Below are 14,978 nucleotides of genomic sequence, written 5' to 3'. Positions count from 1 at the left end.
TGTGTACATGAACTTTCCTGCTAATTAGCATGTCGGGAGCAGTAGGAGAAATCTTCGAAGTTTATTCAGCTCCATGTGATGCAAGAACGTTTTCATCTGTAACTGAAAAACGTGCCTTAATTAAATTGTTCTGCCCACTGGTTAAATCATTAGCAGGTTGATTGCACAAATCGTCAACAAAACTGTTTGTGCTTGTTGCTAAGGCTGAGGTTTTTTCCAGCGGAGAAATCCACTCTTCATTTTAGCCTCTGCCTCTTGTGCTGCCACTCCTTTCATATCATTTGATAACTATTAGATCCTCAGGAGCTCTTGGTTGCTGTTGTAGAAAGGACATTATCAACATTTACGTTATTTAATGTCCAGTGTCACCCGAACGAGGATGGGTTCCCATCTGAGGCTGGTTCCTCACAAAGTTTCTTCCTCATATCATCTCGGGGAGTTTTTCCTCGCCACCATCACCTCAGGCTTGCTCAATAAATGTTCACTTATATACTTGCTTAATAGTAAACTTTATAATTATTTTTTTCTTTCTATGAGTCTATATAGCTTCACTTCTACTACAATTTTCTTTATGAATAATTTTCCAAAAATATTATTATTAATAATTATGAGCTTTTGTGGGCCTGAGAAGCGAAATTGTGCATGCATTTTTACCCGCTTGTTTTTACCTTCACTCAAATCGTGCTACTAACAAGTATTATTCTGCGTATTTCCATTTTTAGGACTTCCTGATTATGTTTGTGCATCACCTGGCCACTGTGAGCCTGATCAGCTTCTCATATGTGAACAACATGGTGCGTGTGGGCAGCCTGGTCATGTGTGTGCACGACGCCTCCGACTTCCTCTTGGAGGTACAGTGTGAAAGGAGCTGTATAATCAATTGAAACCGTACATGCAAAACACATTTGAAATCGTGGTCAGCGTTTAGTGTTTTATGTTCACATACAACTTTGAATTTCTCTTTCCCAGGCTGCCAAGCTAGCCAATTATGCCAAATATCAGCGACTGTGTGACTTCCTGTTTGTGGTATTTGGTGCAGCCTTTTTTGGGACAAGGCTCATCATTTATCCTTTTTGGTGAGTAACTCTTGAGTGTTTGTGTGTGTGTGAGAGGCATCTATACAATAATTGGATGATCCGGAAGTGATCTATTTTAGTCACTGTCAAAAAGTCTATGTTGCTATATACCATGTGCTATAGGAAAAGCATCTAAATATACATGGAATAAAAGATGGGCATGCTTTTACAGGAAATTAATCAGCAGTTATTGGGTGGTGTGTTACAGCCTGACATGAAGCTGAGTTACTGTTTCTATGCCGAAGTTGATTTTAAGTGTTTTAATCTTCTTATACCCCAGCAGCTTACCCACAATTACATTCATCTTCATCATTACATATTAAACTAAGCAGTCTATCTTGCATTCTCTCAGGTTATAACACCTTTAATGTCTCAGAATGCCTGCACTGAAGTTGTCGATTCTGTTATGGCAGCTTTACCCTTGCATGTCCTCACCAGCTTTTCTTGAAGGAAATAAGAAATGTCAGCTTGGCGAGATTCAAAATGCTCTTTCCCATGTCCTTATTAACTGGTTACAAACTGCAGACTCTGGAGACTTCTCTATGAAGGAAAATTCACCATATCAACAAATACATGTTTTGTGTTGACCAGCAACAAACACGCACATTTTTCTACCTGTTTTTGTTATATTAGCTGGATGTTCTGCCACCCAAGGATCTGAGAATAAGCTGTGGATGTAGAAATGATGCACACACTATATTGCCAAAAGTTTTGGGACACCCCGCCAAATCATTGCATTCAGGGGTTGGGCTCGGCCACTTAGTTCCAGTGAAAGGAACTCTTAATGCTTCAGCATACCAAGGCATTTTGGACAATTTCATGCTCCCAACCTTGTGGGAATAGGTTGGGGATGGCTCCTTCCAGTTCCAGCATCAGTGTCTGACCTCACAAATGTGCTTTTAGAGGAATGGCCAAAAATTCCCAGGAACACACTCCTAAACCTTGTGGAAAGCCTTCCTAGAAGAGTTGAAGCAGTTATAGCTATAAAGGGTGGGAGGGTGGGACAACTCCATACTACATTCATGAGCATGTAAAGGCAGACATGTGTGTATGTGTGTATGTATGTATGTATATATATATATATATATATATATATATATATATATATATATATATATATATATATATATATATATATATATATATATATAGAGCCAGGTTCTCTGTGTGATTTGCTTAAGAAATCAACCCTTGTCTTGTCTTCTGTGGGTGATTCACTGGTTACTGCTAAAGTTTGCTCTGAAAAAAAAAAATGCCATTAGAAATGAAATTTGTCAGTGTGTGTAAAAGCCCAATTAAGCGCTCTTAAGGCCATTTCCGATAAGGACCGCTTCAGATTGCCTTCTCCGGCCGGACAGTAACGTGAGCAGGCAGATTCAGTGTCTGGGGTTTAGGGTTTGAGTGCCGGTGTCATTACCCAACCTCATGCAGCAGTGCAGGAGGAGCCCGAGCGCTGACAACACACACGCTGGCCACAATGCGCAGATAAACCTGACCTAAAGCTCATTCATCACTTTAGCCATGCACAAGGTTTACATTACACTTATTCATTTAGCAGACGCTTTTATTCCGAGTGACTTAGCAGTGAGACACAAATCCAATCAGCTGAGCGTTAAGGGCTCAACAGTGGCTCACTGACAGGACTGTGGTATGAGCTCACAGCATTCGAAACCTAACCGCTACTGAGAACACTGTCCATGATAAACCATTTATAGTTCTGTTATTTAGATTAATGTAGAAATCTACTGTAGAGTTTCTCCTTTTTTTCTTTTTTTTTTCTCAGAGAAGCGGGTGGGGCATCTCTTGCTAAACTTTAACTTGACTAATCACAAGGCAGATGCTGCATAGCTTTTAATGCGCAACAACTTTTAAATGTGTTCATTTATCAACACATTTATTCAACACATTTATTTAACATTCTCAACACGCAGATATCACCTACAGGCAGGTGAACAGACGGCAACACTTCCATAGTTTCACCATATTTATTAGCAGCTTGCATATACACTATGTTGCCAAAGGTTTTGGGACACCCATCCAAACCATTGACTTCAAGTGTTGTTTTTCAGGGGTTGGGCTCGGCCCCTTAGTTCCAGTGAAAAGAACTCTTAATGCTTCAGCATACCAAGACATTTTAGACAATTTCATGCTCTCAGCTTTGTGGGAACAGTTTGGGGATGACCACTTCCTGTTCCAACCTGACTGAACAAAGCAAGTTCCATAAAGACATGGATGAGCAAGTTTGGTGTGGAGGAACTTAACAGAGTCCTGACCTCAACCTGATAGAACACAATTGGGATGAATTAATGTGGAGACTGTGAGCCAGGCCTTCTCGTCCAACATCAGTACCTGACCTCACAAATGTGCTTCTAGAGGAATGGTCAAAAATTTCCAAGCACTCCTAAACCTTGTGGAAAGCCTTCCCAGAAGAGTTTAAAGCTTTTATAGCTGTAAAGGGTGGGCCAACTCCATATTAAAGTCGTGCATGCAAAGGCAGACGTCCCAAAACCTTTGCCAGTATAGTGTATATTCACTCCCTTCAGTTGGCAGTACACTATACGTCATGAATCTACATGAATAAGTTAATAATATTAAAGCAGGACTGGAATCCTGAAGAGTCACCAGATATGAGAAATAACGTGAAAGCGTTATCTCACTCTCTTCAAAGTGGAAGTATGTAAAAAAATAAAAAAGTTAAACTTTTAAATGCACTCCAGTAACCAAAAGTAAAATGTGCTTAAATGAATGTAATGTGTAATTTCTGATCTAAAACCACACCACATTGTGTTAAACTTATCTCTGTTTGCTGCTCACTAATACAATTTAGCTGGTTTTCCTATGAAAAACAGCAGGGTGTGTACAGTATACAGTGTGTACAGTACTCCGGGATTTTCATTTTACTGAAGGTAGGGCCAGGAGCGCTCATCCTCAACTTCCACACTGCAGTCCGGTGCATTCACAGGTTCGGACAGATACATAGAGCTAAATATGTTGTGTAGCATGAGAAGGTTTGCAGATTTGTTTCTACATTGATGAAAGCCTGTTAGATTGATGTATAGCATAGAGCCATTTGCTGGATGAGAAAAGAAAACTTCACGTATTTTCTACCCCTGCTAGTTAGAATGTTACTTTGTAAGTATGTGTTGTATACAGTATGTGAAACAGACATTATTGCCCAAATCTGCCCCCTAGTGGAATAACAGAGACTTATAATTTTTCTAATATTTCAATTACAAGATGGTGAATTTAAATTCGGTTAGCCCAGATTAGACCGGGTATCAGGTCAGTCTCAGCCTGCAGGTCGTATGCTTGACAGTTTGGTATCAGTATCACACAAAGACTGTTAATATTTTACACTCTTGTTTCCTGGACAGGACGTGTGTGTGTGTGTTGTCATGAATTAAAAATGAAAAATCTTTGAGAGACACTGATTTTGACCTAATGTCTGATTAAGGTCAGTAATGTGTGTGTGTCTCTGTCTGTGTGTGTGTGTGATGTAGGATCCTGAACAGTACAATGTTCGAGAGCTGGGAGATCATCGGGCCATACCCCTCGTGGTGGCTCTTTAACATTCTGCTGCTGGTGCTGCAGGTGCTGCACATCATCTGGTCCTACCTCATAGCACGCATCGCCTTCAAAGCCCTCATGAGAGGAAAGGTGAGCCGATAGAGAGCGATCATACATCGTTATAGCTTGTAGCGCTTCACCATGCATGGTTCAGGAAGTGCATTATACGTAGAGTAATGTTTTATTATTTTTAATAGCTTAGGTATTACTGGAGTCCACAGTTTGCTTCTTTATGACCCAAGCAAACAAAGGGTTATAACAGAAATAAACTGAAATAAACACACAACAGTGGCTGGGATTTTACCTTAGTCTCTGTCGTGTGCCCGCAGGTAGTGGGACCATAAAACATTACTGTACACAGAAGAGTATGTTTGTCTCTAGAAGAGTAGAGACAAACAGCACTAGGTGTGTTAAAAGGATGGAAAGAGCATATGATGGGCTTTCTGATTACATCAGCAGTTCTTCAGCCCAAGTTGACAGTGTTGATGTGACTTTATCCAGTCCCCAAGCCAGGATTCTGCGATCAAGCAAATGCTGGTGGCTCAGTGGTAGGGTTCTTGCCTACCATGCAGAAGGCCCGGGTTCGATTCCCAGCCAGTGCCCAAACCCCAGTCACTGGATGCAGTGCCGGTCCCAAGCCGAGATTAAATGGGAGGGTTGCGTCAGGAAGGGCATCCGGCGTAAAACCTGTTGGTCCACTGTGGCGACCCCTCACTCGGGAGCAGCCGAAAGATCAACAACAAGCAAACCCTGTGATATTGACAGAGGTTTAACAAAATTACAGAAGATTTAACACAGGGCCAAGACACATTCTTATTTCCCCATTCATGTGTGGCGAATATAAGTAAAAAATAATTATATCTGTGTCTTTACTAGTAGGAGTTTAAATGAAGAATAATTTACGTTTCTGGCATACATCCCTATCTAGAGCGACTTATCTTGTTTTGAATGATTGAGCAATTGAGGGTTAAGGGCCTTGCTCAGGGGCCCAGCAATGGCAGCTTGGTGAACCTTCTGATCAGTAATCCAACACCTTAATCACTAAGCTACCACATCCCACAGAATTCTGTGCTTGGAGTTTCTCACTAATACAAAAAAAAGACAGCTAAAGCTATCATAAGACATGCTTTAGAAAGCCAAGTCCCAGAGGCCCAAAATCCATCACACTTGTAGATGTTGTTCAAAGCTACTTCAGCTAAATGTTTAATTACCAGGTTTCATTTCAATGCCTGCAAAGTAACAATCCCTGGTTTATATATTAAAACAGTGCATCTCGCATACAACTCTCGCATTTCCGGCTTCCTCGACCTGCCGTGTCCTTCATCTTTTCTCCAGTGCTCTTTACCTTCCTTCACTCTCTCATCCTTCGCCTCTTGCTCCTCCCTGTTTTTCCACTGCAGAAGCGGCTTCTCTCTTTCACCTTCTCCTCTCGGGCGGAAGGCAGCTGCTGTCTTTCTGTCGCTCTTTCCTGATCGAGATCTCTGCCTTTTTCTGTCTGCTTTAACCTCGCTCACTGTTCTCGCCTCGTAGACCCCGTTCTCTCCTTCCTCAGCAGTAAGTGTGCCTCCTCTTCCTCTCGTTTCTCCTCTTAGTTCGGGGGATATCTAAACCCAACGTTTGTAAGGATATTAAAGGATAATTCACATCGACTATTCATTTGGTTCAGTTTGCAATGTTTTCTTCATCATGTGTGGTAATCATGCAAGATGTCTTAGGGGGAAAAAAAACTGATTGAATGATGAATTTGCCAGTGGATTTTAGTAGTTTGTTTGCTGCTCAGCGCTACCAGATTCACTTAAAATTCCTTAGCTGTGTCATTTCTAAAGAAAAACTGACAGAATGCTACTTTTGCAGGTTTATCTGGTACACAAATGGATGCATTTTTCTTATTCCTTTTACACTGCTGTTAAATATTTAACTTTTAGTTGTTTGTTTATGCATAAAAGCTAATAGAATATTTTTACATTTTATTTTATGCATACGTTTTCTATCTCCAGCGGTTACATGATCATAAATTTACACAATAATGATAATAATTTATTTTTTATTATAAATATGAATTTCTAACATATTTGTATACCTACATATTATGTGTACCTAATAAACTGGCAACTTGGTTTACGAGGACACCTTCAGGTGAACTCTTAAAGAGTAAAGCGTATCTGAAACTCTTGTAGGATTCTAACAACCAATAATCACTGTCCGCTACAAACGCTATCTCTGTGTACCAGGTCTCCAAAGACGTGCGTAGCGATATCGAGAGCAGCTCTGACGAAGAGCCCGAAACGACTCCCACCCACACAGCCTCAGCCAAACGGGAAAACGGCACCAATGGACATTTCGGATCCCAGCCCTGGACCCAGAAAGACGAGAGCTGGTGACACTGAGACACTCCATTAGCCATTCACCAGAACTGATATTCCTGCATCTCTTAATTCCACTCCTCCATTCAGTTCCTGACCAAACTATAAAATACAATGAAGCACTGTATACACATTCCCCAGGTTTTTACATACTTTGAGTTGACATGGTGTTTAATGTTGACGATGATGATGATGAAGTGCTGAATCGTTTTGGCTGTATAGACACTGATGCTACAGAGACAGACAACAGTGATTTGATTTATTTTGGTTTTTCCATTATCTTGTTTCAGAAGCAGAAGTGTCCTCACTTTCTTCCGAAATCTTCATGTTTTACTGAAGTCAGGAAGGAAATCCTTTCCCTTTACACTTACTCTTTCTGTGTTTGATGTACTTGACCTGTTTTTTGTTGTTGTTGTTTTTTTTTTACGCATTTCACCATTCGGTTACTCCTGCTTTGTCTTTTTCCCATTATGCTCGATTTTTATTCAGAAACGAAAGAAGTTTATTAAAATATGACTTGATCGCTTCACACTGAGAGATGCTTTGGTACTCCGTTATGACATGTAGTCAGTTGCCGGCATAGTAAGTACTAGATTTACTAGTTTTACCTCATCTCAGTGCAAAAAGATTATAATTAACCGTTGGCCCATTCACTACAAATGCAGGCAGTCGATCAGCTCAGTGATGTTGGTGTTCATTTGTTTTAGTGCTTCCACTGGGATTGATGTTTGGATTCCTGAAAGCTCAAGGGGTGGAGCTTAACCAGATCCAATGCCTCCAATCATCCTAGTCCTTAATCCTAACCCTTATGAGATTATGTACACACTTGTCCAGCTAAAAACATACTGACATGTCTCCACCCAGGTGAATCAGAACATCTAAACTGGACAGTTCGTTCTACAGCCAGGGGTACATGTCAGTAATGTCACACTGATGTGCTTTAGGATATACTGATTGGCATTTCTATATTCTATTGTCCATAATATGTTTGTACACTATGATGAGTTGGCACTCCATCCTACTTCGTGCCCTGACTCCCCTGGGAATAGACTCCAGACTCCCTGTGACCCTGTGTACGATACTGTTAACAGCTGGAATTTGATTGCTTGTTAGGTTAAAAAAAAAAGAAAAAAAAAGCAGATGTTGGACACCAAACATGTCTCTGCTGATCAGCTACATTTAACAATTTGCCAAGAAAATCCTTTAAATTTCATTTACGCCGACATTTTAAAGCACGCTTTATTAATTCCCGATGTTTTAGGATTTTGTACTGTACAAAGCTCTGCATCTGAGGTCAGTTAATTACAAAAGAGTGCACTATTGATATGTCGGATTCTGAGGCAGCGATGTTAGACGTGTTCGTCTCCCCTCATGTGTTGTGATCGGTCTAGTGTGAAAGATGTAAAGTAGACAACAATTCCATGTTATTTAAAAGCTGTGTCTATGCAATACACCTTGAACGTGCACAAGTGTACAAGGATTAAAGCTGACTAGTTTGGAATTTGTACTCAATTCAGTCGTTCCTGAGTCTGGAATAAGCTTTTTCCTTTCTACAAAAGCAAAGACACACCGATGAAATGATTTACCAGGTAAAAAAATTTCCCATTTTTTCACTATTTAATATATTACAACAGAAAAATCAGTTGAGTTGAGAAGAAAAAATAACATTTTTCCAAATAAAAATTACAGTAAGTCCATACATGGAAACGGGTGAGATCTCGTCACCATGGAGACGAGACCCAGCCGTCCCGGTACGAACAGGTGATCAGTCTTTGACGATCTCAGGGTCGATGTTCTGATTCTGTGCAGCCAGTTGGAGCTGCTTCTGTCTCTGCAGGTAGCGGTATCCGCGCATAGCGCACAGGTAGCCTCCGTACAGGGTCAGCAGCATCATGGACCCGGAGAAGACGCGGTAACCCACATCAGCCAGACGCTTGGTGCGCAGCATGGGGAACTCTCTGAAATGGGGAGGAAAAAAAGATCTTCAGTTCCTGGAGACTTGCTTGCCTCGGGAATGTTTAACTCCAGTTACTGATCCAGAATCTGTATTGAGGTTGATACCTGCATGAAATGCTAGTTTGGACTGGACTGAACTGGACATGTTTCCCTCGCAATCTATTAACCTTACTTTATATCATTAACACTTTAAGGAAACAAGTTTTATAGTGAAAATGGTATGCTTCTCATCTTTCTCTTTACTTCAGAGCACAAATGGAAGAACAGATGTTGGCCCATGTAGCCTGTCTGTTATATTTGTCATCTTCACAACTCTGCAAAACCCCCAAACCTGAAGTTCAGTTCAAATGCCAGTTGTCTCAAACCTTTTCCAGTAAAATTTACCCAAATTTTTTTGCTCAAGCAATCCTCGTCCCTGCTGCCTTGTACCTGAACAAGTTGTGAAAAGTTGGAGATGCAGCAGACTGGTACCCTGCTACAAAGATGAAAACCATATGAGCCAAGTTATTAGCCTAGTTAAATAAATGTACTGCTTAAATATTAAGTCTGATTAACTTAACACTAGTTAAAGTTATACTTACTAGATACAGACAGAACGTATCTCTGTTCAGTTCTCTGAACTCTGCTTAAATGTGAATTAAACTTCACCTGATACAATGTGCTTGACTAGATAAGCCTATAAAAGATAAGATAAAAGATAGACATAAGATAAAAATAGATGTGCTTGAACTAGATAAACCTAGTTCAAATGTCCACACGTAAAAGCGAAACCAATCCCCATGAATCAACATAAGCGACGAGATGTGCTTCTACGAAAATAGATTTGAAAATTTGTGTATTTTGTTATAAACTTATGTAAAATAATAAGTTGTTCAACTGTGGAGGATTTCTTATAGCCACACTAGTCAACTTTAATCTGGGTCAGATCCTAGAAGATGAGTTGTTGTTGATCTTTCGGCTGCTCCCTTCATGTGTGAGGGGTTGCCACAGTGGACCAACTAGTCCACACAACAACTCGGCACAGGTTTAACGCCGGATGCCTTTTATGATGCGACGCAACCCTCCCATTTTTTTTTTATCTTGGACTTGGGACCAGCACTGTGGCTGGGGTTTGAACCCGGGCCTTCCACATGGTAGGCGAGAAACCAGCGCTCTAGATCCTAGAAGATGAGTATCTGTCTTTACAGTTAGATCATGCATGTTAGACTGAGCAGTGACAAAGGGCTGCAGGTCACCAGGAAACAGCTGAGGAATTTTATTACTCTTACAGATGCCCCAACAGAGTCTGTGATAGCAGCATTCTGACCTGGAAGAGTGCCATTTTGGTACAACTCTCCTCTAAAACCTCTAGGAAATGAATAAACGCCTATCTTTTTTCCCTTTCAACAAGGATAACCCCTAATTGAAAGAAGATGCACTAATAGACAGGTCTATTGCTAATAAACAGCTACTGTGATTAGGACACGCCCCTAGGGGCGGGGCTTTACGTTCCAGGTATAAATACAAAACCAGTACAGGTTGAGTCATTAGAAAAATTGTTTTTGTTTCTTATTTCAGGTATACCATCGTATTTGGTGTCTTACGAATCTGTCTTAACCCTTTCAGGATCATTTTAAGTGTAAAATAAGACTAAATACATTGTTATCGAGAATTATCCTGGACTATAAATGTGCGCGAGCTGAAGATCACCTAGCAACCGCTTTAAATAGACAATCTGTCTCGACTATCCTAATAACCAAAACAATACATTTGAAATTATTTTCCCGATACACCACTCACCTGTTTATTTACTCGATTTAACTCCAAATGATGGTTAAAACGCCGCTTCAGGAAAAGTTCAATGTCAGCCAGCTACACATGCACCAGTTCCTGGTTATACTACGGATAATCAGAAGGGACAAACTTCATGAACGCGTTTTTATATATATATATATGATTGTTTTTTTTTATCCGTAGCATCTTATCTATCCAACTTTCATTAAAGTAAGGCAGCAACTATTAATCTATGTGATTTTGATTTAATGCCAATTTTAAATGCTATTTTATGCATAATCCAATAATAAAATATTTTCACAGAGGGGAATTATTTTCAAGACGCACCAAAATGGAGGCTCCCAGTAGTAAACACACATGTCCAGAAACAGCTGAGAAGAAAGAGGATCCCGGAGCTGCTCCATATGGAAATTTTATAAATTATTATACATTTAATCCGCCAGAGAATCGTCTGAGTTTGATCCCGAGCTCTCTGCTGGAGGATGTGGGATATCAGCCGGACAGAGAGCCGGTGCTGGTGCTCGATGTGGGCTGTAACTCCGGGGTGAGAAACCTGAACAATCTAACTCAATTTAATAATTAAATAAAAGTTTTTCTGTTTACATTTTTTTTGTAGTAATTATAGGCCCAAAAAATGACCAGACACAATTAAATTCTTATAGAAAATGCAATTTTACAGAACAAAAATGGTCTCAAACACCATACTGTGTGTCTTGATTTAATTTTATTTGATTTTCTCTACCTTTCTTATCAGTTTCATCAACATGTCTATTTGGTTATCAAGTTCCATCATTATCCACCATACCTTGCCTACTGATTCTGGTACCTGTTAGTTCTTGTTTCATCTCTGCCTAAAGCGAGCGATGCAGCAGCGCTTTAATCACGCAGTCTTCCCTGCTCTCTCACTTCCTTATCACCACTCAGCACAAACCGATCCGCTTCCAGATAATAAACGTTTACAGCGAGAGTGAGTTTTAAGAGAAGGCAGTTTATTTCATTTTTTACCTATATTCATTATTACAGGTGCAATTTATCCGCAAATACACCGATCAGGCATAACATTATGAGCACTGACAGGTGAAGTGAATAACACTGATTATCTCCTCATCATGGCACCTGTTAGTGGGTGGGATATATTAGGCAGCAAGTGAACATTTTGTTGATGTGTTAGAAGCAGGAAAAATGGACAAGCGTAAGGATTTGAGCGAGTTTGACAAGAGCCAAATTGTGATGGCTAGACGACTGGATCAGAGCATCTCCAAAACTGCAGCTCTTGTGGAGGTGTTCCCGGTCTGCAGTGGTCAGTATCTATCAAAAGTGGTCCAAGGAAGGAACAGTGGTGAACCGGAAACAGGGTCATGGGCGGCCAAGGCTCACTGATGCACGTGGGGAGCGAAGGCTGACCCATGTGATCCGATCCAACAGACGAGCTACTGTTGCTCAAATTGCTGAAGAAATTAATGCTGGTTCTGATAGAAAGGTGTCAGAATACACAGTGCATGGTGGGTCAGGGCTGTTTAGGCAGTAACAGGGGGACCAACACAATATTAGGCAGGTAGTCATAATGTTATGCCTGATTGGTGAATGAAAAAGTATGTTTTATACATTGTTGTTGTAATTTAGACTGATCTTTTTCACCTTGCCCCATTTTTGCTCTGTACCAGGACTTATCTATTGCCCTCTATAAACATCTTCTTCAAGATCAGCCATCTGAAAGTGACCGTTCCAAAAGGATTCACCTACTTGGATTTGACCTGGACGAGAACTTAATCCTGCGGGCCCAAAACTCTAACCCATTCCCCCAAAACATTCAGTTTATTCCACTTGATATCACCAGTCAGGACAGCCACACTGAACTTGCTTCCTATCTGAAGAAGTTTGGCCTCAGTCGCTTTCACCTGTGTTCCTGTTTTGCTGTAACAATGTGGGTTCACCTGAATCACGGAGATGCTGCGTTATTAGCTTTCCTCTCACGGCTCGCCTCAGTCAGCAAGTGCCTGTTACTGGAGGCACAGCCGTGGAAATGCTATCGCTCGGCTGCTCGACGGTTACGGAAGCTCGGACGCAGTGACTTTGACCACTTTAAGACTCTGGAGATCCGTGGGGATATGGCAGCTCAAGCTAAAGAGCATTTAGAAAAGCAGTGTGGAATGGAGCTGGTTCAGAGTTTTGGTAGTACATCCTGGGACCGGAGCCTTTTATTGTTCAAGAGACGACGATGCAGTGACCAGTAACCTGTTGTGACAAGAAACAAAATTTTATGTAGGCCTTGTAGATTAATTTTAAATGAAATTCTAAGGCAAAAATAAAGCCATTGTGCCATTTCTTTTGTGAATGATCTCACATGAACACTTTCCAAAACCTTTTTATGGTACCCTTCCATTAAAGGAATAAAAACCCAACCCAATGGCCACTGAAATAATAATAATAATAATAATAATAATAATACAGGACACACTTTAGTTTATGTCCCTATGGGCAAATTATTTTCGATCTTTTTTAGGGGTACCATCAATTTTGTCCAGGTCAGTTTCATTAGTTTGTTTTGTTGAACCACAATTCAAAAGCAAGGTCTGATTTCCATTAGTCAGTTTTTCAGTACATTTTATTAATTATTACTTTGTCAATTATTTCAGGGACCATTGTGGGTCTTTCTTTCTTTAATGGAAGGGCACCAACAATTTTGTCCACGTGTCTAGGTAAAAGATTGTCCACAAGGGGGCGCTCTTATTCAAGTAGCTTGTCAAAAATGAGGAAACTTGCAATGAACCTGCACCAGTGGGAACTAAGCAAGGTAAATATGGAGAGGTAACAAATTCACATAAACTGCTGTGTGAGTTGTCTGGGTAAGGTTGTGGACCTCTGTGAGCAAAACATCAGGACAGCTTCAGAGCACATTTCCCATATTTCCAATTCTCTAATATTTCCCATATTTGTTCAGTTTGGTTTAGTGACTGATAAGTGTGAAAGCCATAGCATATAATTCATACCATAATTCAAACCAATCACTGAGCCTTTGTGTCCTATGGATATGGGCGGAGTCATCCTGGAAGACACCACTTCTACCAGTATTGAAATGTTTCGTCATTGGATAAAGCTGCTCAGTCAGATCTCTGTACTGAACAAGCGGGTGGTGGATCCTGCCAGCAATTTAACACATGGCCTAACAAAGGTGTACCAGTTAGGGTGGTGAGAAGGATATAATGGATTTCCTGAAGAAAATACTAGACCAGCTATAGCTGGAGGATGCAAACTGCCATGATAAATGATCAAAAGTCGCCTTTTATAGATTGGTCATGGACACCTTGTTAAGAAAATGAGCACACAGAAAGGAATACTCCTGTAGTTCTGAAGGAAAAGGAAAACCATATACACTGGATTTAAAAAGAATAAAAAATTTTAAATATCTGCTCTTAATATGAGAGGGAGGAGGCACAGTGGTCTAGTGATTAGCACATTTGCCTCTCACCTTCAGGGCTCAGGGTACGATTCCTGCCTCTGCTCTGTGTGTGTGTTCAGGAAGTTTTCCCTATGCTTCAGGGGTTTCCTCCCCAGTCCTAAGACATTGTAGGCTGACTGGTAACTCTAATTTGTTTGTAGTGTATGAATATGAATGGGTGTGTGTGATTGTGCCCTGTGAGGGTTTACACACTGTATAGAGTGTTTCCTAACTTGTACCCTGAGCTAGGCTCCCTGTGTAGGATGGTACAGAAATGGATGGATGGCTGGATGGTTATCAGAGGTCAGGTAAGTGGCACCTAATAGTACCAGGATCCCTGAGCTTGGGGCACTGACTGCACAAATGCATTTTCTGTGTATGTAAGCGTTTAGGTTCTCCAGATGCAGGTATGTAGAAAGGTATACACTGGGGAGTTCAGTAGTTAAGGCACTGGATTATTGCTCAGAAGGTTCTGAGCTTGAATCCCAGGTCCAACAAGCTGGCACTGATGGGTCCCTGAGCAAGGCCCTTAACCCTTAATTGGTCATTTGTATAAAATGAGATAAAAATGTAAGTGGTTTTAGATAAGGGTGTCTGGATTGGCATCCCTAATTAAGGTCCAAACGATGAACTGGAGTCTCTTCTGCCTCACACCTGGTGTTCCATCAGTAGGCACTGGATCCAGTGTTACTCTGACCAGGACCATGTACAAGGAACTACTGCACTCTCTTAGCTCAAATGCAAAAACTGTAGGTAAATAAAAACTGTTCCTTTAACGTCAACTATCACAGGTTCATGATAAGC

The 14,978-nt window shown here is 40.7% G+C and overlaps 3 protein-coding genes across 3 annotated transcripts in view; 2 read left to right on the top strand and 1 right to left on the bottom strand.

Moving 5' to 3' along the window:
- Positions 1-8,507, top strand: part of cers5 (ceramide synthase 5) — a 32,062-nt gene extending 23,555 nt beyond the window's left edge. Inside the window, exons 7-10 of the mRNA XM_058373494.1 lie at positions 723-851; positions 970-1,076; positions 4,577-4,733; positions 6,875-8,507. Coding sequence (XP_058229477.1) covers positions 723-851; positions 970-1,076; positions 4,577-4,733; positions 6,875-7,024 — 543 coding nt within the window. The 3' untranslated portion in view covers positions 7,025-8,507. The remainder of the gene's footprint in view (positions 1-722; positions 852-969; positions 1,077-4,576; positions 4,734-6,874) is intronic.
- LOC131342510 (cytochrome c oxidase assembly protein COX14 homolog) lies at positions 8,120-8,954 on the bottom strand. The gene has a single exon (XM_058373496.1). It carries the CDS (start codon positions 8,952-8,954, stop codon positions 8,772-8,774), a length of 183 nt encoding a protein of 60 aa, XP_058229479.1. The 3' UTR covers positions 8,120-8,771.
- Positions 8,955-10,834: 1,880 nt separating this feature from the next.
- Positions 10,835-13,060, top strand: LOC131342509 (pre-miRNA 5'-monophosphate methyltransferase). The gene is made up of 2 exons (XM_058373495.1): positions 10,835-11,279; positions 12,400-13,060. The coding sequence occupies exons 1-2, from the start codon at positions 11,007-11,009 to the stop codon at positions 12,967-12,969; spliced, it is 843 nt and encodes a 280-aa protein (XP_058229478.1). The 5' UTR covers positions 10,835-11,006; the 3' UTR covers positions 12,970-13,060.
- The last annotated feature ends 1,918 nt before the right edge of the window (positions 13,061-14,978 follow it).

Source organism: Hemibagrus wyckioides, linkage group LG21 (genome assembly GCF_019097595.1).
Source record: "Hemibagrus wyckioides isolate EC202008001 linkage group LG21, SWU_Hwy_1.0, whole genome shotgun sequence".
Taxonomy (NCBI): Eukaryota; Metazoa; Chordata; class Actinopteri; order Siluriformes; family Bagridae; genus Hemibagrus; species Hemibagrus wyckioides.
Note: the sequence above shows the minus strand (reverse complement) of the source record. Positions and strands in the feature narration are given on the sequence as shown.

Coding starts and splice junctions, on each gene's coding strand:
- LOC131342509 (XM_058373495.1), top strand. CDS start 11,007: ATGCATAATCCAATAATAAAATATTTTCACAGAGGGGAATTATTTTCA. Junction 11,280..12,399: donor ATGTGGGCTGTAACTCCGGG/GTGAGAAACCTG, acceptor GCTCTGTACCAG/GACTTATCTATTGCCCTCTA.
- LOC131342510 (XM_058373496.1), bottom strand. CDS start 8,954: ATGCTGCGCACCAAGCGTCTGGCTGATGTGGGTTACCGCGTCTTCTCC.